The 25,048-nt window shown below is 26.0% G+C and overlaps 4 protein-coding genes across 11 annotated transcripts; 2 read left to right on the forward strand and 2 right to left on the reverse strand.

Moving 5' to 3' along the window:
- The first annotated feature begins 864 nt into the window (after positions 1–864).
- On the forward strand, positions 865–8,531 carry LOC107064419 (uncharacterized). Its single transcript, XM_089172446.1, has 3 exons — positions 865–1,380; positions 3,853–5,316; positions 5,382–8,531. Exons 1-3 carry the CDS (start codon positions 1,026–1,028, stop codon positions 5,750–5,752), a joined length of 2,190 nt encoding a protein of 729 aa, XP_089028572.1. The 5' UTR covers positions 865–1,025; the 3' UTR covers positions 5,753–8,531.
- A 760-nt stretch (positions 8,532–9,291) lies between these two features.
- LOC107064394 (uncharacterized) lies at positions 9,292–16,459 on the reverse strand. 2 transcript variants are annotated; one of them, XM_089172476.1, is made up of 7 exons: positions 15,587–16,459; positions 13,327–15,495; positions 13,088–13,250; positions 12,848–13,008; positions 12,215–12,428; positions 11,256–12,131; positions 9,292–11,155 (listed from the first exon to the last, which is right to left on the reverse strand). In XM_089172476.1, exons 1-7 carry the CDS (start codon positions 15,668–15,670, stop codon positions 10,266–10,268), a joined length of 4,557 nt encoding a protein of 1,518 aa, XP_089028602.1. In that variant the 5' UTR covers positions 15,671–16,459; the 3' UTR covers positions 9,292–10,265. The 2 variants fall into 2 exon arrangements, with proteins under 2 accessions (XP_089028602.1, XP_089028603.1); XM_089172477.1 differs by lacking the exon at positions 11,256–12,131.
- Positions 16,460–17,372: 913 nt separating this feature from the next.
- On the reverse strand, positions 17,373–20,403 carry LOC107064417 (uncharacterized). Of its 7 annotated transcripts, none has more exons than XM_015317088.2 (7): positions 20,268–20,403; positions 19,535–19,647; positions 19,254–19,446; positions 18,865–18,959; positions 18,610–18,746; positions 18,176–18,523; positions 17,373–18,108 (listed from the first exon to the last, which is right to left on the reverse strand). In XM_015317088.2, the coding sequence occupies exons 2-7, from the start codon at positions 19,580–19,582 to the stop codon at positions 17,745–17,747; spliced, it is 1,185 nt and encodes a 394-aa protein (XP_015172574.1). In that variant the 5' UTR covers positions 19,583–19,647; positions 20,268–20,403; the 3' UTR covers positions 17,373–17,744. The 7 variants fall into 7 exon arrangements, with proteins under 7 accessions (XP_015172574.1, XP_089028606.1, XP_015172572.1 ...); XM_089172480.1 differs by having other exon boundaries at positions 17,373–17,895; positions 20,236–20,391; XM_015317086.2 differs by having other exon boundaries at positions 20,236–20,390.
- A 330-nt stretch (positions 20,404–20,733) lies between these two features.
- Positions 20,734–24,667, forward strand: LOC107064393 (uncharacterized). Its single transcript, XM_089172485.1, has 12 exons — positions 20,734–21,507; positions 21,608–21,729; positions 21,809–21,932; positions 22,012–22,788; positions 22,907–23,081; positions 23,131–23,172; positions 23,240–23,448; positions 23,535–23,705; positions 23,781–23,920; positions 24,008–24,122; positions 24,195–24,337; positions 24,412–24,667. The coding sequence occupies exons 1-12, from the start codon at positions 21,403–21,405 to the stop codon at positions 24,515–24,517; spliced, it is 2,229 nt and encodes a 742-aa protein (XP_089028611.1). The 5' UTR covers positions 20,734–21,402; the 3' UTR covers positions 24,518–24,667.
- Positions 24,668–25,048: the final 381 nt, after the last annotated feature.

Raw genomic sequence — 25,048 nt, forward strand, 5'->3', positions numbered from 1 at the left:
AAATTAATAACGCCGATAGAAGTCCAATATAGGCGGGAAATTTCATATGCGTGCTCCTTGAAGAACATAACTTTATCTTTAAAGCTTGTCTATATAAAAGTAATATATACGTAATCTATATTATAATATATTACAAGACAAAATTAACTGAAAATAAGTAATTCATTATATTAATAATAATTTTAACATATCAATTTACTTATTTTTATTCGATAGGTCTACTTCCGTTTGCCGTATTTGGTATGATTTGTATATATTAATCTACGATATAATTTCGTTTAATATCGAAATTATTTTAGACATAACTTTAACAAATTATGTCAATTGAAATGAAGAAATAATTTCAGTATCTTTACATAAAAATATTATTATATATCGTCATTATATTTAAAAAATAGAGTTTATAGTACATGAAATGTTATAACACAAAATACGAATTCTGATTGGGCAACGCCAAGAGAAAAGTTGAGAATCGACCAATCAAAATTGCATCAGATTATTTGCTATTGGTTGATCTCAAATCCGAATTCTTTCGGATTCGAAGAATGTGATTGGTCATTGTAAAGTTTTAATTAGACAAATAAGACGTTAGGAATAATAAAAAGAAATGTGATCGGCCAATAACCGGATGAGTAGAAGTACAAGCGTAATCGTGATTCGATAATATTTCAAACAAGCCTATTGTTATCATTTAGTTTATTTAAAAAATTTCCATTTAAAATTCAAATATGAATAAAAATATATTATGAAAATTGTATAATATAAAATTCAGAATAGAATCTTTTAAATAAATGAATAATCGCAAAAATGATGATAAGGTATTTTTGACGCTGACTGTACCTTGCAAAGTTAGCGTCACGGCGTTATCCATTACAGTTGTTTTTGGCGGTTTAATAGTTGCACGCGACTCGCGGTAAAACGTGAAAAAGAAGAGGTCATTTAAGTGTCATAGATATTTTCCTTAATATTTTCTAGGAAGTGTAGAGAAAAAATAGTATTTGGTATATAAGAAAATAGAGGGCGGAATGGAATTGCAGACATCAAATTCACGATCATTTGATGATTCGTTAACCGGCACCCCTTCATTCAGTGATCAAACGCTCTATCCTTGGAACTGGAGTGAAGAAGCGAGGAACATTGCTCTTAGTCCCAGTAACTCATGTTCATCACCCGAATACAGAGAGAAAAGTATATCCATGGCCAAAGGGAGGTCTAAAGCAGATTCTAGAATCAGTAGCCGACGTGGAAGACCTAGAGCAGATGTTCTTTCATTTCTAGTGCAACAGGGGATCAGATCCGGAAGTCATATAAAATGTAGTTATTGCAATCGTGTTTTTCCTCGAGAAAAAAGTTTACAAGCCCACTTACGTACTCATACAGGTAAGTGATTTTTCTTTCCATTAAATCCCCCGATTTGTTTTTGTTATTTATTTTCTAAGCTAATATTATTCTAAAGATCATCATATTGTTTTTTTTTTTTTTTTGACATATCGTTAATTACATTACATCGTTTCGTTCAATTGATTAAAATTAATTTATTTACCAGAGCGGTATTTTTCTATTGTTTATACAAAATATTATTGGCGCGGCGGTACGCGCCACGCGTGGTCAGGCTCCCGCCAAACGCCACCATCATGCGTCCTTTAAATTTGTTTAAGAGTCTTTCTCTTTCTCTCTCTTTCTTCCTCTTTTTCTTTCTCTTTTCCCCCTCGCTCTTTATTTCTCTTTTTATTATACTTATATGCATAACAATGTGTGGGGAAAACAAGAATAACAACTTTCTTAATAAATGTTGTACCCCATTATTATATTCACAATGAAAGAAATTAAGGTTACCTTGTAAGTATTACAGCACGTGTATATACATATATATATATATATATATTTCGTAGCACGTACCGAGTTCTCACCTTCATTCAGTAGCACGTGGTACGATTCTGTATTTCAAAACAAAGTATTATGTTTATCTTCTTTGTTTTTAGTATTCAGAGTTAAAAAGAAAATATTTATTATTATTTTTTTTGTTTATTGTTTTTTGTTTTTGTTTTCATAACATACGCTGATGAGAAAGAAAGATAATCTTTTTTAAATGTAACCATTTAATACTTTAAATAATGATACAAATGTTCTTTCATCTTTTTTTTTTTTTTTTATAAAAATAAATCATCTTTTATTTATTCTTTTTTTTTTCTTTCTTTCTAAATAATAGGTTATCGTTTCACACACACAAAATAAGATTTATATTTATATACTGTTAACAATAATAAAAATGAACATGAGATGATTTTATTAAATAAATTGAATAAAAAAATGTAGAATTAAATTTGTTCAATGAAGATTTGTTGTTTTTTTAGTAAAATTAATTTAGAAATTTGTTGAAAACGCATGCACTTGAATTTAAAGTTGCAATCTTGAAACGAAAATAATTAAAAGCATTTTTCGATAACTATATTCTCGACAAATTGTTAAAATCTTTTTTTTTTCCTTCAAAACAAAAAAATTTGAAATAAACAAATTTAATTTTACATTTTACATTTTTGTTTGTTCATGTGAAATAACCTCTTTGTTACTTATACCCCACCCTGTATTATAAATAAATTGAAATATATTGTCTATATTTTTTTATTTTATAATAGAATTTATATAGAAACTTATTGTTAATAATAAAATTATTTAGGATAACCTAAAATTCATAAAAAATTTCACAGTTAGTTTGTGGCGAGGCACATGTTACTAACAAAGAAACATGTGGTAATGAAAAATCAAAGAAAATTCTTAAAAAGTGAATTAAATATTTGCTTTTACATTAACAAAAGGATTGAAATTATTTAATTGATTAGCATTTACTTTTATTTTTGAGTAAAATAAATGTAATTAGTGTAGAAGCACATGTTAATGGAAAAGAAGCACGTAGTAATGAAAAATTAAAGGAAATTCTTAGAAAGTGAATTAAATATTTGCTTTTACATTAACAAAATGATTAAAAGTATTTAATTGATTAGCATTTAATTTTGTTTTTGAGTAAAATAAATGTAGTTTGTTTAGAAGCACGTAGTAATGAAAAATCAAAGAACATTCTTAAAAAGTGAATTAAATATTTGCTTTTACATTAACAAAATGATTGAAATTATTTAATTGATTGGCATTTAATTTTGTTTTTGAGTAAAATTAATTTAGTTTGTATCAAAGCCACGTGTTAATAAAAAATCAAAGGACATTCTTAGAAAGTGAATGAAACATTTGCTTTTACATTAACAAAATGATTGAAATTATTTAATTGATTAACATTTATTTTTGTTTTTGAGTAAAATAAATGTAATTTGTGTAGAAGCACGTGGTAATTAAAAATCAAAGGACATTCTTAAAAAATGAATTAAATATTTGCTTTTACATTAACAAAATTATTGAATTTATTTTATTGATTAGAATTTAATTTTGTTTTTGAGTAAAATAAATGTAATTTGTGTAGAAGCACGTGTTCATGAAAAAGAAGCACGTTGTAATGGAAAATCAAAGGAAATTCTTAAAAAATGAATTAAATATTTGCTTTTACATTAACAAAAGGATTGAAATTATTTAATTGATTAGCATTTACTTTTATTTTTGAGTAAAATAAATGTAATTAGTGTAGAAGCACATGTTAATGGAAAAGAAGCACGTGGTAATGAAAAATTAAAGAAAATTCTTAGAAAATGAATTAAATATTTGCTTTTACATTAACAAAATGATTAAAATTATATAATTGATTAACATTTATAATTTCTTTAACAAATAAATGTATTTAATTAGCAAAGAAAAATTGTGATTACATTTCGGTTTTGCTTAATATTTGAAATTGTTGGAATGTTACAGGTGAACGTCCATATCTTTGTGACCATCCTGGCTGTTCAAGAAGATTTACACAATCTGGACAATTGAAAACTCATCAGCGTTTACATACAGGAGAACAACCATTTAAATGCAGCACAGAAGGATGTGAGAGAAGATTTACACATGCCAATAGACATTGCCCTCAACATCCTGAGGCAAGTTTAATTAGATGTAATAGAAATGCATCTAGATCTGTTCCAAGAATTTCAGCGTTATCTCATGAAATACCACGAAGGTTTCAACGTGTAAATACCTCTAGTAGAAGGGAAGAAAGAACTCTTCCAACTACTTCAGTAGAACATAAAACAAAAAATAGTGGTGCAGATATGAAAAAACCTAAATCGAGAAAAAGTTTAATAATGGATGATGTTGTCGGTGGACAAAATAACTTAAATTGTGCAGTACAAAAACAACAGTCTCATTCTGCAGGAAGTCAGGATTGTCAACATTATGATAAGCCAAATGAAAATTTAGCATGTAATAGTTTACGTTCATTAGAAAGTGGTAGTAAACTTGCTTTGAAATCATCTACATCTACATTAGCAAGTAGTCCACTTATACCAAAGAAACATTGGCTACAAGTATCTCGTAGGGAACAGGAGCAGGAATTAGCAAAACCCATAAGTAGGGGTAATAATACTAATAATACATTAACAACGAGTGGTGCAATGAACAATAAAGTAATGAATTTTGACGAACCATCAACTTCTAGTTCTTGTTTTCAAATGGAATGGGAACAATCATATGCCGCTTCTACATCTGCATTATGCAGAAAAAGTTCAAATGAATTAATTCAACTGACAAATATTACTCCTCCAAGTAAACAGTTTGCAAATCTTAATTTAAATAAACAATCTTCCGACATGATGCAGCAAGAAATTAAAGAAAATATAAAAACAGAATGTGCTGCTGCATCAGAAACATTTTGGCCTGTTAATAAACATTTAAAATATAGTGCATCTTCTGACATGATGCAACAAGAAATGAAAGAAAATATAAATGCAGAAGGTGCAGCTGCATTAGAAACATTTTGGCCAGAAAATAATCATTTCAAATATAATGAAGCTCCTATTCTTCAGGATAGACAAAATATGATTAATGAATATAATAAAAAAACTTGCAATAAAAATATCAATGAAGATCATATAACAACATCAATTCATAAATATCCTACGTCTTCAAAACCAATTCTTAATGAAACAAGACCAACGGTTTTGATGTACAGAGCTTCTAATAACATCAAAGAGAAAAAATACAAATCAGAAGTGTCATCTCCAGTTGACTGTAACATGGAAGATAATAATGAAGAAAATGTTACAGCTACAGAACAAAAAATTCCAGATGAATTGGTGGGTGCAGCTGTAGCTTTAATGCAATTAGCTGCAACAACAAACGAAATGGCCAATTACAGGCACGAAACTATTGATCAATGCGCATCATCAGTTAATTATTACTAACAAGTAATTACTTTTTATCACGAATCATTAGCAAATTAATTGCATTATAACTTGTGCTTAATCAACTTGTGCTGATGTTGACTTCACATAGCACACTTTTATTAATATCACAAAATATCAATGAAGATCATGAAGCAACATTGATTCATAAATATCCTACGTCTTCAAAACCAATTCGTAATGAAACGACACCAACAGTTTTGATGTACAAAGGTTCTAATAATATCAAAGAGAAAAAATACATTTCAGAAATGTCTTCTTCAGTTGATTGTAACATGACAGATAATAATAAAGAAAATGTTACAGCTACACCACTAAAAATTCCAGATGAATTGATGGGTGCTGCTATAGCTTCAATGCAATTAACTGCAACAACAAACGAAATTGTTAATAATAGACTTGAAAGTGTTGATCTGTGTACATGATCCGTTAATTATTACTAACAAGTAATTACCTTTTATCATGAATCATTAGCAAAATAATTGCATTATGACTTGTGTTTAATCAACTTGTGATGATGTTGGCTTCATTTAGCACACTTTTATTAATATCACAAATTATAAATGAAGACTGAGCAGCTATAACAATCAAACTTTTATTTAAATAACAGGAACTTCTTAATAGTTTGTTAATTCAAATATCAAATCTCGCCGTTGTTCTCGTCCTTGAACGCGATTTGTTTATATCTTAGTTTGTATTCATATTATAGTCTTTTCCCATTTGGTATACCGACCAATATTTTATACATTTAAATAACCACGAAATCATGAAATCATAAAAACAAAAAAACCCCCATCGCCACAGAACCTTAGCTGTTCAGTTAGAAAAATTCAAATAAAATTTTCGTTTGATTCTGTCCGTTTATTATTAATATTATTTTCTTTTTTTATTCTTCTTTTGTGTATTTATTTTTCATGTTCATGTTGCAAGTTATGAATCAAGAATTAATGAACTAATTGATTTGTACCATTTTTTTTTTTGTATTTTTTTGTTGTTTTTTGTTTTTCTCTTCTTTTCCTTTCTCCCTGTTCTCATTTTTTTTTTTTTTAGGCTTTGATTACATTGATGATAATTAAAAGTTTGTGAAAATATGATGATGGATGTATTTTTGTTTTCGGTTTTTTTTTTATTATTGAGAATCTGATTTTTTTTCATTGATTATGAAAATATTTTTCTATACTGGATTTTGACAACACAAATTTGCCATTATTTCTGTTACACATGTTTTTCTCAATCTTTGTCTGTGTGTGTGTGTGTAATGTGTTCTACGTAGAACTTGAATGAAGACACGTTAAGTACCATTTTGAATGAAATGATGATGGATATTATCTCTAGTTGACAAAAATAACATGTTATTAAGTGAGACATTGAACAAAAATCGATTTGTTGTGTTGGCACTTACTTAACATGTTAAATTAAAATACATATCTTTTAATAATTCTAAGTAGTTTGTTCAGGTTTGTACAAAAAAATTCTAAATTATTCGCTATGTTAATTACTCAATTTCTTTTTTTTCTTCTTCTTTTTTTTTTTCACAAACTATTCTTTAATATATATATTTTTTTTTTTGATACAAAAAAAAAAAAAGAACAATCATTTTGTTCAACAAATGTATATACATAAGTGCCCCCTCATTAATTATGATTTAAGTTCATCATTTATAAATTATTGGCACGAATCACATTTTCTTTCTTTTTTTTTCTTCTTCTTTTTTTTTTTTTGTTTTTCTCTTCTTCTCGTAATTGTTAAGATAATTCATTGTTCAGACTTTCGTTAAGACGACATTATTTATATTCAATATGATGAAATGTTAAATAGAATGATAAACATTGATTTTATCATATAATAATAATATTACAATAATTCTTTCAATATTTTGTAAATGTAGAATTAATTGTTTTAATTGCACTATCATATTACAAATATTTATTGAAAGTTGAGAAAATATTATTGTTTTGTTTTTTTTTTAAACTAGGGGGGGGGGGATAAGCTTTTACATCTCTTTTATAAGCTTAGATTATATTTCAAATTCTAGAGAAGGATTGATATTTACTTCTAATGATTTTTCATATTCATAAATATCTCTAAGTTTTGGTTTCTTTAAATTTGATGCAACATTTTTCTATGAGTTTTTTGTTGTTGTTGTTGTTGTTGTTGTTATTGTAATTTTTTCCAATTAAGATTTTTTCTTCTTCATTTTCTTTAGACACATTTTGTTAATTCTCTAAGTTACTTCATAATAAGAAGAACTATCCCTAGTAGCATTTAATATTAAAAACTATTAAATACTTGTGTATTTAATATTTAAAAGACATTAAATTCTCTTTTTAATATTAAATACACATGTATTTAATATTTTTCAATAATAAATCACTTTTTAATATTAAACATCTGTTAGAATCTTATGGAACTAACAGAGATAATCATGACACTTTGTTAATAAACAAAATAATATTGCGATTATAAATTGAGATAGAAATTATCCTATATTTCAAGTTGAATGAAACTGCACACTGTGTGCAAAATTTGATTAAAATCAGTTCAGTAGTTTAAGAGTTTATTGCGAACAAACAACGTGACACGTAATTTATATATATTAATATAAATTATCCTATATTTCGAGTTGAATGAAACTGCACACTGTGTGCAAAATTTGATTAAAATCGGTTCAGTAGTTTAAGAGTCTATTGCGAACAAACAACGTGACACGTAATTTATATATATTAATATAAATTATCCTATATTTCGAGTTGAATGAAACTGCACACAGTGTGCAAAATTTGATTAAAATCGGTTTAGTAGGTTAGGAGTTCATTGCGAACAAACAACGTGACATGAAATTTATATATATTATATTATATAAAGAAGATAAGAAGATACACACGTATTTAATATTTGTAAATATTTTGTGCTACTAGGGATATTTAAAAAAAAAAAAAATCAAATACTTTAGAAGAGATGTAAGACCACAATATACTTAAATAATATTTTCTCTACTGTGTATCTTTAATAATTGCTTATTATGATATGATATTGCAATTAATTTTATATACTGTAATTGTTTTAGTATAATAAATAATGTAATAATATTCATTTTGTTATAATCTTTCAATATTCAAGTACAAAATATTAAATGTGTATATTTGCATTATTTGCAAATTTACAAATATTATTTACAAATGGTTAAGGAATATAATTTATATATATATATTCCTATATATAGAATATCCTATATATAGGAATATATATACATATATATATATATATATTTATATATATAGGAATTCCTATATATATAATCCTATAGGATTATAACAAAATTCTGTGAAACAATCAAACATCGAATTATACTTCTGTTATCATGTAATAATAACACAAATTCCAGTATTTTAAGGTACTTAATGATACAAAAAATCATCAATGATTAATGCTTTCAAATATAGTAACATAATTAATGACAAGTATAGATTTGATTTTTATTTGATATTACATATAGAACTTTTTTTTTCCCCAAACAGTGATTTTCTTTTTATTTCTGTATAAATTTAACGATCAATGTGGTGATACATTGGATGATGATATGTGGATGATATTTCTATTAATCATAAATGATTTTTTGCGATCTACTTAATTATAACAAAAAAACGAAAAAAAAAACAAAACAAAACGAAAATTTATTTATTTATATAAGAATTATATGATAAAAGAAATTTGTGTGATATGTAGTAATAAATAATATCTTTAGAATTTATGAGATCAAAGTTTTATTTTATAAAAAAAAAAAAAAAGTGACAACAGAGGGCTTGTGAAATAATTTAATTGAGATATAAAGATATTAAGGGAATATTTATAAAAAAAAAAAAAAAAACTATTTTTCACACAAAAAAAATCAAATATGAATAATGTAATTGTAAGTGAATATATTAGTAGAATTATGATGTATGGATTAATTGTTAACGATATGTATTATTTGTAAGTTTGCTTATATTTTTGTTTACGACTACGTGTACATATACAGACGCGAAATATTTTAATAAATATTTGAACAAAAGAAATCTATAGAAAGTTATTTATATAAACTAACATAAACATTACTAGAAATAATAATAATAATTATTATTATTATTACCTTATAACTAATAATAAGAATTAGGGATCCTGTAGGAGGGATGATGCGCTATTCATATTTAGCTCATGTGCCATTGGCTGAAAATTTTGGGGGACCGCTTGAATTTATAATCATTTTTTCGTGCAACCTATTCTATTTTAACACGTTGCCGCAAATGACGGCTATAGCCGTCCGATCTTCGTATTTCTAAGCACGATCGTCAAATTAAAAGTGTGCGGCAACGTGTTAATATAAATTTTTAATTATCATTAAATATACAGTCAACCCTCCTATAACGCGGTGAGTGCGTACCACGTTATATGGAAACCGCGCTATAAGAAAATCGGATTTAACCGTACAAACCAGGCTAATTCGTAGCGCGTTCTATGGAAACCGTCTACCGCGTCGTATGGGAATCGCGCTATAAGAAACGCAGAATTAGTACAAATCACATCATTCGTACCGCGTTATATGGAGACCAATAAGGACTAGATAAATTATAAATTATTTTTATTGAATTGGTTCAGTAGTTTAGGAGTTCATTGCGAACAAACAACGTGACACGTAATTTATATATATATATATATATATTAATATAAACTATTCTATCTTTCAAGTTGAATGAAACTGCACACTGTGTGCAAAATTTGATTAAAATCGGTTCAGTAGTTTAAGAGTCCATTGCAAATAAACAACGTGACACGTAATTTATATATATTAAGAAGAAGAAGATATGTATAAAATATAATTTTCATGTAAATTCTGTTTCTTAGTTTTAATTTTTTTTATTTAATTTTTTTTTTTTTCAGTAAAATTTGTTCCTAAAAATTTCATCTAAAAGAAGATGCTTTTTTTACAGAACTAGTCGTTTTGGTAACAGTGGAAGATTTCGTAGATCTAGTACTTCTAGTAACTCTTCTTTGTGATTTACTTATTTTACATATTTCACTTTCGGTATTTAACGTAACTATTTCTAGTGAATTGTTTCCATTTGTAAGCGTATTCTTAGTTTTCCTAGATTTATGAGAAATTCCAGTTGCTTCAGTATTATCAATAACTATCGTTGGCACTGTTTGTTTCACATTTACAATATTATTAGTTTCAACTTCTGAAATAACTAATTTTTTAAACAATTCTATTGAATCTTTAACTTCAGTATCGCATGACGATTCCTTTGAATTTGGTGCACTTTTACTGCGTAATCTTCTTTGCGATTTAGGCGAACTTATTTCCAAATTATCTACCATTTCAAACAATTTTTCAACAGTTTCATTAGTCGCAGGTATATCAAACTTCTTCGTAATTTTATTCAAATGATCTGAAATATTTGGCACTAATGGTGCAACTTTAGTAATAATCTTTGTTACAGAAATATCTTTCATTTTGTTTATATCCATTTTTTCATTTGACTTGTCAGTAGTATTATCATCTACGTATTCATTTTCTAAAATTTTTCTTCTTACTAATTTAGGACGAGAAATTGGTGTTTTACATAAATCATCTAATTTAGAAGGAGAAGAAGAATCATCACTTTCTTCGTCGCTCAAATTTATGTTGACTTTTTTCAATTTTGACAATGGCGGTGTTTTATTACGACGAATTGATATTGGATTTTTAGGTTGATTATGTGTAACAGGAGTGACACACATTTTATATGATACTTTATCTTGAACTATAAATTTACTAATATCAATTTCAGGTGTTTTTGGTACTGTAAAACCTGTAATAAAAATAAAATTACAAATTATTATTATTATTACGATAAAAATTAAATATATATATATTTATTAAATGTTTATAATTATATATCAAACGTTTACTTGAATAATCCTGATCTGTAATAATTTCTTCAAATTGATATTTATATACTAATTCTTTAGCAGATATATATACAGGATGACTTTCTATTTTTTGTGTTTCACATATTTCAACAGCTAATAAAGCGATCTTTAAAGCTTCATCTTTTCTTGATGTTATATAAGCTTTCAATAAAAAACTAAAATGCAAAAGTAAAAGTATATAATCAGTTATATATAAACGTGCTTGCCAAGTGAACTTAATTGTATTATTAGTCTCTTTTAACAAATTTCTTGGCAATGTAAATTGTTCTAATTGACAAAATTTCTCTTTCATTTTAAAAGCACCATGAAAATGTTCAAGCGAAGCTGCAACATTATTTTGCAATGCATATAATTGTGCTCTGATATGTGTACTGGCAAATAATAAATATTGATATTGTATGTGTTGACATAATGTACATGTACAATTATTATGTAACAAAAAGTCTGGATAATTGAAAATTTTTCTTCTTAAGACTGGTGAAGTATCATTTTGCATTATATTATTTCTCGAATTGATTAAACGATTTGGTGATGTTTTTAAATTTTCTAATATTGTTGGTTTCAAATTAGTATCCATTGATAATTTAATAGTTTCAGTATCTAAGATGTGTTCAAGTCCTTGAAGTTTCACTTCGCAATCATCCAAACGTGAACGTGATAAATCAATGAAACAAAGTGATTTTAATATTTCTGCAGTGCGTATGGTTGCTCCTAATGATTGTGCTGATTTTAATTTGATCACTAAATGTGCAGTAATTTCTTTAAATGATAATAAACTGTTGATCAATGTAGACATATTAACGGTACATGAAAATAATATGTCGTAACTACAAAGATAATCATTTGGATTCATCCCTATAAATAAATAAATAAAACACATGAAATCAAAAATACAGTAAACAAATAAAAGTACGTGTACTTTGAGAACCATAACTTACATTTGATTGAAGTCAAACTATCTTTTAAACATATCAAAGAGTAAAGACTTTCAATAATATACGAAGTATATTCCTCTTGTTCCGTATTCTTTTTATAAAAGTTATAATTACGTATGATTGTATCTAAACTGTATAAATATACAGATGTATTATTTTGAAATGTAATTCCTGGTAAAGATCTAGCATCGTCTAATAATTTAGTAGCTGTCGTATACTGCAAAAAGAAATATATTTTGTACATTTAAAAGTATAACATATTTAAATATTATAAATAAATAAGAGTGCCCCGCCACGTGTTGCTATGGCTCACAATCAGTCCGATACACACGTCTTTAGGTCAATTGCGATTATAAATTGAGATATAAACTATCCTATCTTTCAAGTTGAATGAAACTGCACACAGTGTGCAAAATTTGATTAAAATCGGCTCAGTAGTTTAAGAGTCTATTGCGAACAAACAACGTGACACGTAATTTATATAAATTAAGATATAAACTATCCTATCTTTCAAGTTGAATGAAACTGCACACAGTGTGCAAAATTTGATTAAAAGTAGTTCAGTAGTTTAGAAGTTCATTGCGAACAAACAACGTGACACGTAATTTATATATATAAATAAATAAATCTACTTACTTCCCCACATTCGAAGTAAAAATCTGCCAAACTGATCCAAAACATGGCAATTATTTGTAATTTAGATTCATTGTCGTAATCTTTGATATTATCAACATATTCTTTAGCTTGATCAATCCATTGTTTATTTATTTGACGTAAATAAAGGCTACGACCAGTAACTATGATAGAATACTTATTTACATATTATTCATAATATTAATATTTAAATTTGTAGTATTAATATTTAAATTGACATACCATAAACGAATATATCCTTATTGTCCAATTCTATTGCCAATTTACTTGCAAGATTCCATGCTTTAGATTCACAATTTTCATAACGATACAATCTTGAATATTCAGCAATTATTGTTAATATATTTAATGTTAATAATGGTTCCCAACTTTGAGTTACATCAATCTGTGTTGAATTTGAAAAAGTCAATATATTAATAATAATAAACGTAATATGCTTTGTATAAAAAAAAAAAACTTACAATATTTGGTTCAATTTCATCCCACGTTTTTAATGATTTTTCTAACAATTCCATAAGACGTAGATCTTCTTTAATATTGATTTTAGAATACGCTGGTATTACATAAGTTCCTTGATTATCCGATAATTTAGGAGCTTTCAAAGCAAACTCTGCATTATTCATTTCTATTCGTGTACATTCATTTGAAATACGCAATTCATTTACATATATAAAAAATAGTAAATTTGCTTTTAAACATAAAATATTAATAGATTTATCTTTTAATAATTCTAATTCAGAAAGAGTATTTGTAAATATATCAGATGTATAATTTTCTTGTATATGCAACAAATGATACCCAAATAATTGTATGAGATATGTACGCTGTATAATGTTAGCTTTTAAAATGTGTAATTCATTTAACAGAGAATTAAAAGCTTCAATAAGATTAACTTTTACATCTTTCAAAGCTATTGCTTCTGTTAAACATAATTCTATAAGATCATATTTAGATAAATCAATATGAATACCAATATCTTCAATTATTTTTCTATCATTTTGTAAACACGATATCATAGACATATTTACAAAATTAGAAGAAGTTTGTGCCATTTTATATTTAATACTTGTCCATACTTTAAATGCTTTTGAATTCTTATCAGTATAACTTAATAATCCATGTAATGCTGATACAGTCATGGCTTCTCTGTACATACACTTTTTATAATGAATATTACTTAATTTATACAGTGCAACGCATAGAGGATTTTGTATTTTTAAATGTGAATGTTCACAATGCATTCCTTCAAAATAAATAATACTTGAACATAATAATGAAATAAAGAAAGTACTTGTATCGTAAAATGATTCAAACGTTGATCCCATATTGTAAAGTAATCTTCCACATAATGACCATAAAGTTGTCCAATGTTTACAATGACTTTCTTTTAATGTTTTCAAATAAAATATATTTTCTTCCATAAATTTGTTTATAAATTGTAATATATTTTCTGATAAATCTTTTATAGAAAGTTTGTTAACTAATATTGTACATTTAGCTTTTAATATTATATGATTATACAAATCTATTTTAATTGTACATTTGTTGTTAGAACATATACAATTTTCCATAACTGTTTTGAGTAAAGTTTTACTTATTTGATCAATTAATTTCATGGTTTCATATAAAATATTACTTTTCAAAAATTGCATTTTTCCTAATGTTACATTATTCTCCCAATATAAAAATACATATTGAAATATTTCAACAAAAAATGATGCTGTAATAGTAACTGTATCTGTATATCCACATCTTTGAACAATATCAATGTATTGATTAGTAAGCTTTTCAATATTCTTAGAGATAGATTCTGTTAATTCTTCATCCGGTTGTAACAATGTAATACATGTATTTTTAAAATGTACAAAACTTTGGTAACAATCATCAAATATCATATTTTTAAAATAATTTCTTTCATCTTTTAAAATATCCATTAAAAACTTCTTATCGTCACCGTCATTATTATAATTTGTGCAAATTAATTTAGCAATGATGCTTAATATTGAAGAATATATTTTATGTTTATCATTTTGATCTATCGACATGTGTTCATAATCTTCATCAATAATATATTTAATAAAATCATTGATGTATTTAATTGATATATTTTTCATTGCCATAAGCTTTCTCAAATATATACACAATTTAGTAATAACATGTCTTGCATGATTTTTATAAGATTTTTTTGTTATTAATAATTCATATTTAATAGCATTTTTATATCGATCATAATGTTCCCTATGATTTGGTTTTTCTTGGAAATTTATTAATTCTTTTTCTGCGGATTCATGCCACAAATATGTTAATTGTCGAAAAATCTCGTTGGTTTTATTTTCAGTGCATTCAACGTTATCTTGAATTAAATGTAAAGATAAATTTTCAGCTTCTTTATATAAATTCATTCGTAATAGACAACGTATTATGTGATATAAACTTGAGATAAATCTTTCGTTATCAGGTATCGTTGATAAATTGGAACATAACAAGAATGCTAAATTTCCAATATCTTTACCATCTTTGTATTTTTGTTTATCACAATTGTTTGCTGCATGAGCCAAATGTAATATTAATTTAAATACATCTTTGTTTGATATTATTGCATTTTCATCCGATTGAAAATAATTATTAGTCTAAAAAAAAAAGTATATAAACATGTATTGTTGTAATATCATATAAAATAATGAATAAATATAAAAATTATAGTTTTCATTTATATCTTACCATAATATCTTCTATTATATTCTCTAATGTTCCAGATTTGATTAATTGAATCCAAGTTTTTAATTTCATTTGAATGTTACACATTTTTTTTTTTAAAATAACCTCTAGTACAATGAAATATTCAAGTGATATTATTTTTCATTCAATTTTAAAGATAAACAACAAATATTGTTTATCATAGACGAATTAATTGATGAACAGCAATTGTGACATGAAATTTTAACGTATTATAACAACTTTAATTCATATTATTATCAAATATATTATTGTTATAATTAAGTAACATTAAAACACATGTTCATTATATTTGTATATAACTTTGTATATATATATGTATACATAATTTTTATATATAAACAAAAGAATCTATAATTTTTGTTGTATTTTTATTATTGTAAACTAAAAGAAGTAATAATAATTAAAACAAATGCTAATAATTTAAATGATAACATTACGATCGAAGCGCCACCCGGGAAAGCATAGCTTAATGGCGGTATTAACAGATGATACATATTATTATCTTGACAGAGATTATTTTATACACCATAATATGTAACTATGAAATATATATATATTATAAAAAATATAAAAATTATGTTTATATACTTTTATATTTAATTTAATGCCAATAATTTAAATGATAACATTACGATCGAAGCGCCACCTGGGAAAGCATAGTTTTAAATGGCGGTATTTACAAACGATACATATTATTATCTTGACAGAGACTATTTTATACACCATAATATGTAACTATGAAATATATATATTATAAAAAATATAAAAATTATGTTTATATACTTTTATATTTAATTTAATGTCAATAATTTAAATGATAACATTACGATCGAAGCGCCACCTGGGAAAGCATAGTTTTAAATGGCGGTATTTACAAACGATACATATTATTATCTTGACAGAGATTATTTTATACATCATAATATATAAATATGAAATATATATATTATAAAAAATATACAAATCATGTTTATATACTTTTATATTTAATTTAACAATTCGAAACTTGACTAGCGTTTATTTTATTGCATCGATGTTGTTTCATATGTGTAACGGTAAATGAATTTAAAAAAAATCATACATAAAATATTATACAATAAATATTTTATTTTTAAAATTATTAAATTAATTATATATATATATATATCATTTGTTTAATAAGAAATATAATTATAATAGATAAAAAGTATTTCAATCAAAATCATTACACTTCATATTTAATAATTTGTCTATGTTCATAAATAGAAGCATTATATGTATATCAACTTGTTTTTATTTTTCGCACATATATATATATATATCCACTAGCAGATGAAAATATATTAGAAACAGTGGTGTATATATTCAATAAATTGATTTAATTATTGAATTTTGTTAATTGTTTTCATTAGATGCACATTCTATCAAGAGATTCAAACTATTATCATCTCTGTTAATTATCTTTTTGAATTTAAACTACAATGCAATTTTCAAAACAATTCGAATAAAATTTAACAAAATATATATATTTTCACATTTATTTCTACTTTTTAATATCATCACTAATCAATCGTCAAATAAAATATTAATATATAATGCAATCTATATATTTTTCATTTTAATATTAATATCGTTCATAAATTGCAGAAACTTTTATCATTTTCTTTACTTGAGTGTCAGAAAAAGTAATAATAAAATTCAATTAATTAGATCTTTTTATCCTTTATCTTTCTTATCTTCCTTTAGAATGTAATAAACACGTGTGTGTAGTTTTCTCTTTCTGTCTGTCTTGTTTGTTTTTTTTTTTAAATTCTACATTTGTTATTAATAATTATTTATTTACCAATTCGTGAAGCATAATTTCTACTTTTTTTTGTTTTTTTAAATAATGTATACACTAAGTTGTTCCATTCGAGATCATGTAGCTTTAATATGTTATTCGTCATTATGCTATGTATAATGATCTAAGCATAGATAACTGAATTATTTAAGATGATAATATTTTTTTTTCTATGAGAAAACATTAACCACTCAGCATTTATAAACTATTATTACTGCTAATGGAATTTCAGATGCTTTTATATACTTTAAGGCAAATAACTTAAAGATATAACTACTCGTATATAATGCAGCTAATGCAAGCCACCAGATTTATAATAATTTATTGATTATGAGTGCTGTCCGTATTTCTTGAACCTTCTCCAGGATCTGTACATTCTCTCCTTTGGTGATCTTTAAATTTTCTATCTTTGTAATCACGCCTGTAATAACGATTTTCCGAATCTCTACGATCCTTTTGCGAATCTTGACATCTGTATTTACGATTATAATAATCAGGATTACAATTATAAAAAAAACTTTGATAATGATGATGACGACACGAATCAAATATTGAAGCGTCTGAATGATTTTTTTGCTGTGTCTTTTGAAGCTGTGGCAATGCAGTATTTTCAGCGTCTGTGTGATGATCCAGTCTGTCATATCGATTTCTTTCGTTTCTGTAGTAACCAAAATTATGATCAAAGCTGTAATGAATATAAGGCATACGTTGATGTTAAATAGATGTAACCAAAATATTGAAAATATTTATACCTCTGAACTCGGCGATGTGAGTAGCTCTGTGTCTGTAATGGTGGAAATTTGTGAGATGTTGATTCTTGTATTCCAGTTATAGATGATACACGGCTATGATGACTATTATTACTATCTCGTCCCCATCCACCCCCACTTGTACCTCCATTGTTTGCTGAAACTGCCTTTAACGTTGCAATTTCCTTTCGTTGATGTCTATTTTCCCAACGCAATTGTTGGATCTCCTCTTGTGCATCTGCCAAACGTATTAGTACATCTGCTAGAGCAGGTTCTGATTTGTCTCCTACTTGTATTCCAACACTTGTCACATCTGTTTTTGGATTTTGTTTCTCCAATTCCTCTACGTGTCTGTAACAAATCAAATATCATTGGTTCATTAGTTATTAATATTTTATGAATTTTATATTCGTTTTATTAAATTAATTAATACTAACTCTTCTTGCTTTAATATAACTTCCGTTAAAACTTTGTTGTATGCTTTAACACTTTGTAATGAATCTTTAACATCCTGCAATTCTTTTTCCAAAAGTTCAACCTTCAAAGGTGTGACGTTCATGGATACTGGACTACCCTGTATATATTTATATACATATATAGAAGTTATAATATATATATTATGTATATAAATTATATATTATGTATATTAAATGTATATATAATTTATAATATGTAGAATTTCTTTGTTTTACTACTTTATAGAACCCATTTCCATTATCTTCAGGGGAAGAAGGACTGCTAGGTATACAAGTTGTTCCTTTTGAAAAAGTCAATTGAAATTGCAAATCTGTAATAAATAATATATCATTATTATTAATATATATATATATATATATAAATTACGTGTCACGTTGTTTGTCCGCAATGGACTCCTAAACTACTGAACAGATTTTAATCAAATTTTCCACACTGTCTGCAGTTTCATTCAACTTGAAAGATAGGATAGTTTATATCTCAATTTATAATTGCAATTGACCTAAAGACGTGTGTATCGGACTGATTGTGAGCCACAGCAACGTGTGGCAGGGTATCTCTAGTTATAATATATCAAAATAAGTTGTATTGTTATTTATATACATACCTCTATTTCTTTGACGTAACATTTCAACTTCTTGATGTAAGGCAAGCAAAGTTGCTTGATGTTCTTCTTGTAGAAATTTCACATTTTGCTCTAATTGTGCTGCTCTATCTACATTCGTATTTTGTTGTCTAGTTTGTATTATTTCATCTGTCTTCTTGTTTACAATTATATCATGTGGAGATGGTTCCTTTGGCTATAAAAAGAAAGAAATGATGATGATGATGATGATAATAATAATAATAATATCAATTTCTTATTTCTTTTTATGGAAGCTTACTTACTTGTGAAAATGTTACCGTTGGTAACTCCATGAGTACTTTGGATATCATCTTGGATATATATTATTTATCTTATTTAAGAAATGAATTCTTTTTATAATGCACGTACCAGTATTCTATAAAGATATTTCCCTTTGTTTATTATTATATGCAGATCATTGTTACACAAGAAGAGAAAATTGTTAATTAAAATAATTTAAATGAAAAATTTTGAATATATTATTTAATCACTTAAATGTGATCATTTCTTTTCAATCTCATATTTCAAGTTATTCAAAATGTTATTCGATAGAAAATATGTCAAGTAAATAATAAGACATTTTTTAAATTGTCATTGTAATATCATTATTATTATGAGATTAAAAAAAAATGATCAACATAGAAAATATAAAATAGATAAATGAATCTAATAGAAACATGAGATAAATAAAAGCACTATGAGAAAAATAATGGGATTCATTCTTCGTACACTTTGACTTCTGGAACCTTGACATATCACTGTTTGTTATTCATTATAATGATTTTTATTATTACAATTAAAAAAGAATCTTAATCTTTATAATGAACAATTAAAAATGACAAGTAAGATGAAAAGAAATGTCAATTAGAGCGTCTTGTCAAAATTGTCAAACTAATTGAATAATTTATAATAAAAAATAATGTAAGATAAAAGAAAACTTCAATCACTATTATAAACACTTTACCAAATAATATTTAAATATTCGCAATGAAACACCTGGAATGAAACACCAAAGAATTAAGGATTCGATTAAGATTCCATGTACAATTGTGTGACGATCAAACACCTCGAATCTACTGAACGTCACTTAATTCTTATCTTTGATTGGTCAGTTAACGTACAAGATGGCGACCAGTTCAAATTATCTTGTTAACAATCAAGCATGATTAAATGCACATTTAAAATAGAAATTTTATTCGTTATATATCTTTTTTGTATAAAAAATTGATGAAAAAATATCTAATTGATATTAATTATTATTTTTATCATAATTATTGTAATATTAATTCGAATATAATAGAATTGTTATTGATAATAAGCAACTTGTGCGACTACTTTAAGAATTTGCCGCCGCGCAAAATCCGACTTTACTCGTTCAGTAATCCAAAATAACCATGACGAGACCTTGTAGCCGCGCAAGTATTGATCGGTGCTGGTGATTTGACGAGCGATAACCGCGCCCACCCTTTCGTCCTACTATCCCTACGAATAACACCTGTCGTACATGTTACCGCGCAAAAAAAGCCTCCCCCCTACGCTCTCACCACTTTTTCAAAATTTGCGCGCGAAAATTAAACAACATTTAAAATTTTATTTTTATCGATAAATTTTTGTACATTTTTCATATGAAAAAAAAAAAAGAAAAAATAGTTTTTAAAAGAAACAAATAATAAAATAAAATATATTATTAAATCGAAACTTTAAATGTCTTCTTGTTAATTCACAAAGTTTAAAAATTTTAAAAAGAAAAAAAAAATCGTTGTTTTTTGTAATATGAATTTAGGACAATTGAAAAATATTTTGAATATTTTTTGTTTATTGTTAAAATAAATTGTATCTAATAGATATTGAGTGAATATTGCATATAATATATTTCTAAAACATCTTTTAAAAAAGCTCGATAAGTGATATCGAATTAAAACCACCGATTGATGGCTTGCCACAAACTGAAAGACATTTTAACAACCCCCTGTTCTTGGTTTTCATCCAGGGTGGCATTTTCCCATATTCTATTTTATCAAATTCTATATACATTTTCTCTTTTTATATATATTTTAACATTTAAATGATTTAAAACGAATGATTAGGCGAAAGTGTAAAAAAAAGGGTAAACCTAACCAAAGAAAAAAAAATGTCATTTTTATTGGCAACTTCGCAATCTGCCTCCTACCTGGCGAATAAAGAAAAGGAAGATTTGTTGTATTCAGATGAAGGTGAAGAAAATTATAATTTTAAGGTAATTAAATGTATAATAATAATAATAATAATAATAATAATAAAATCAATTATATTATTATTAAAATTCTTGTGAATGATTCTGATTTGAATATTTTCAGTACATATCCGGAAATCAATTCAAGTACATAATTAAAGACGTTCAAAGAAGAAGATGCAGAGACGAAGAGGAACGTGAATGGTATAAATTTGTAAAGCAACAAGAATTAGACGTTAATTTAAGGTAAATAACATTGATTTCTTTTTCCAAAAATATTATCTCTCAAAAGTCTTTTCATACATTTATCAATAAATGTATTTAGCACTAAAAGATACAACAGAGAAGACAGAGAATTAAGAAGACTTGAGGAAGATGCACTTCCGGAATATAAATTAGAATCTTATGTTGAAGATAGTGAAAGGAATGATCATAAATCAATTTATTCTGTAAATATTGCATATATTTGAATAATTCAAAGTAAAATGTGGTTTATTAGTAATTTCATTTATCTTGTTAATTAATTAGGAAGAAGAAGAGGAAGAAGATGATATTCCAAATAAGATAATAAAAACTAAAAGCAATGATACCATTATCATCGATATGGATCAATCAATCTTGAAAGAAGATTCATTGCCGTATAGAAGAAGAACTGTAAAATCTAAACGATCTTCAGATTTGAAAAAAACTTTGTCTGATATTGTACAAAGTAAACAACCCAAAGAAAGTCATGTAGCATGCAATTTTGAACATAATTCTAATCTAGAATTAAGCATAGAAGATGAAAGCGATAAAGAAGATAATATTTCTCTACAAGCAGATCCAATTACTGTGCATAGAATCATAATAATGCAACAAAGGATTTCTGAATTGTTAGATGAAATTTTATTTAGATTGGACAAAATTCCATTACCTGATGGAGAATTAGATTTGAAAAGAAGGCAACAACGTGTAATGGAATTTTGTATAAGATTGTCGAGAAATTATTTATATGATCTTACGAGATATGTCAATGACATTCAGAAACACGTGCATGCCGTTTCTCCATCTGTAAAAATCAAATCTAGTCATAGAAGTATTACACTTCATATGCAAATAATTGAACAAAAATTAATCGCTGCTCATCAATTATTATTGCACGCATTGACAGCATATTGCAGACATATTCCTAGTTCAATTCCTCATGGACATTCTAAAAAAATCAAAGAACTGTTAAAAATAGTCATCGATTTGAAAGACATTTGCGATCATATTGAATTGACTAAAAATTATTTTGCCTCGGGAGATACTTGTACATTACCTCGGGTAAATAAATTCATTCCAAAATTAGATGCGAAAGCGTGACAAAAAAAAAAGTAAACTTTTTATAAAGATATAAGAAAAATGTCAGATTTGAATTCGCTTACAGGTTATCTAATTGCAGGAAAAAGAGATGGAAACCAAGTGTAATGCTATATTGTCTAAGTTGAGATTGAGTTCAGGAACTGAATCGCAATTAGATGATCACAATACAGTTTCAAATCTAGTTATTCCAATAAATGTATCACGAAGAAAAAATCATTCCAAACATAAGAACTTGGAAACACGATTAAAAATGTAATAATAATAATAATAATAATAATAATAATAATAATAATAATAATAATAATAATAATACAAAGACGAAAACATATAAGAAAAATTCATCAGGTATGTAATATGATCATGATACATTTTTACAAACAAACTAATTACCTTGAATTATATTCATTTACAGTATATCATATAAAAGATAAAAAACCTAGTGCATCTCGTAATAAAATTATTTATAATGAACACTTATCTTTACCACAACAACCAAATTCTAGTCCAATTACAAATGCATCATCTAAAGGTATCATTGAAGATGATAAAATGTACAATACATCCTTAAAGGAAGATGATATCAAAACAATCATGAGTACAGTTCCAATAGATTCTGATAATGTAAGGACTCTAACTTATTTGAATAATTTATAAGATGAAAATATTAATTAACAGAAAAAGAAGTAAACAATTTTTTACAAATTTAGGATATCAATTTAGAAATACAATCTAAGCGTAGTACTAAATTATCAAAAAAGACAAAGGTAACGAAAGATTTGCCAAATAAGTTGCATAATGTAAAATATTCTAAAGACGAGTTGAAACATAATAAAAGAAGAAGTAGTCATTCACATCTTTGTAATGATCCAATGAATAAGGTAATGTAAATTATGAAATAATAATTCTTACATTTTTACATTGTTTTCTAAATACAAATATAATTTTGATAATAGAAATATGGTTCAGCAACTTCCGATGAAGTATTGTATGAATTTCTTCAAAAGTCTCAACATTTTCAAGATTTTAATGATAAGGATGTTTCTACTAGTGATTTTACAAGTCGTACATTAAAAAAATGTCACACATCAAAGAAGTAATTGTTATATCTTAATAATATTAATTATAAGTAACTTTTAAATGTTATATTACATTATTTCTCTTTCTTTATAATTTAAAACAGTAAAGAAGAAATTAAACAAGGTAACATGCAATTGATTTATCTTTCATCTTTGGATAATGTATCTAACGAACAAACATGTTGCAATTCGACGAATTACTTAGATAATCTTCAAAGTGTGAGTATTACGTATAATATTACAAATATAATTTGTCTACACAAGAATAATGAAAGAAATAATATTTTACAGCAAAATGGTGCTATCCAATTAATTATTTCTAAAGAAACTGAAGTTAAATTTTTAAAATATAGAGCCGAATATTATAATTTATTTCAATCTAGTCCAATGTATTCCAACAATACGCAGAATAAACCATGGGATATTGTGGCATGGTAAATATCTTATTTCAACTAGTATTATAAATATAATAAATATAATAAATTTTTAACTTGAACTTTTTAAATAGGATTTCTGATAAACTTGTGGACGAATTGATCAATGAAATTGCGAAGGAACTTGAAATGCAAGATATCATTCAAAAAATGTATCAATTAGAATTTAAAGAATTTTAATATATATACATATATATTTATATATTATCTCTCAGATACTTTAATTACAGATAATAACAAGGAATGAATTATATTTATTGGAAACATACAAATTTGGAATGTTTTAGACGTACGTTAATTTTATAAATAAAATATTAATATTTTTAATCAGAGTTTTACTTTAGTATATTATCCTTTTTAATTTTTCAATATTATTTTCAGTTCTTTTATTAAACATATAGAAATATATTATTATGTATGTCAGACGCAATTAATTACAGCACTGGTAGCAAAATAGTAAGGTTATGTATATCAATCAATGAAGCCACATCGCGGAACATTTCTACCCCTTCCCTCGAGCCCAGCACGCCTCGCACACAGTGATCCCAGAGACTTTAGTTCGTTCGATGGACACAGGGGCGCAAAATTATCGTACGCGGCACAAAATTATCGTACGCCCCGCGAAAATTTGAAATCGGACAAAAATGCAACAATTTCTCGGACAAAATTTTCAAAATGTGGAAAAAGTTTCCAAGTTCCAACTTTTTCAAA

This window comes from Polistes dominula, unplaced genomic scaffold (assembly GCF_049000335.1).
Source record: "Polistes dominula isolate Pdom_NZ unplaced genomic scaffold, Pdom_raw_medaka contig_74, whole genome shotgun sequence".
NCBI lineage: Eukaryota > Metazoa > Arthropoda > Insecta > Hymenoptera > Vespidae > Polistes > Polistes dominula.

Bases quoted from the DNA above. Each gene is read 5' to 3' on its own strand.
- LOC107064419 (XM_089172446.1), top strand. From the start codon at position 1,026: ATGGAATTGCAGACATCAAATTCACGATCATTTGATGATTCGTTAACC. The intron at 1,381-3,852 runs GTAAGTGATTTT...GGAATGTTACAG, and splicing joins CCACTTACGTACTCATACAG to GTGAACGTCCATATCTTTGT. The intron at 5,317-5,381 runs ATTATTACTAAC...CATTATAACTTG, and splicing joins TCAATGCGCATCATCAGTTA to TGCTTAATCAACTTGTGCTG.
- LOC107064394 (XM_089172476.1), bottom strand. From the start codon at position 15,670: ATGTGTAACATTCAAATGAAATTAAAAACTTGGATTCAATTAATCAAA. The intron at 13,251-13,326 runs GTAAGTTTTTTT...AATTCAACACAG, and splicing joins ATGAAATTGAACCAAATATT to ATTGATGTAACTCAAAGTTG. The intron at 11,156-11,255 runs GTAAACGTTTGA...TTTTTATTACAG, and splicing joins TACAGATCAGGATTATTCAA to GTTTTACAGTACCAAAAACA.
- LOC107064417 (XM_015317088.2), bottom strand. From the start codon at position 19,582: ATGATATCCAAAGTACTCATGGAGTTACCAACGGTAACATTTTCACAA. The intron at 19,447-19,534 runs GTAAGTAAGCTT...TTCTTTTTATAG, and splicing joins CAACGGTAACATTTTCACAA to CCAAAGGAACCATCTCCACA. The intron at 18,109-18,175 runs GTATAAATATTT...TATTCATTACAG, and splicing joins TCACATCGCCGAGTTCAGAG to CTTTGATCATAATTTTGGTT.
- LOC107064393 (XM_089172485.1), top strand. From the start codon at position 21,403: ATGTCATTTTTATTGGCAACTTCGCAATCTGCCTCCTACCTGGCGAAT. The intron at 21,730-21,808 runs GTAAATAACATT...AAATGTATTTAG, and splicing joins GAATTAGACGTTAATTTAAG to CACTAAAAGATACAACAGAG. The intron at 22,789-22,906 runs GTAAATAAATTC...ATCTAATTGCAG, and splicing joins ATACTTGTACATTACCTCGG to GAAAAAGAGATGGAAACCAA.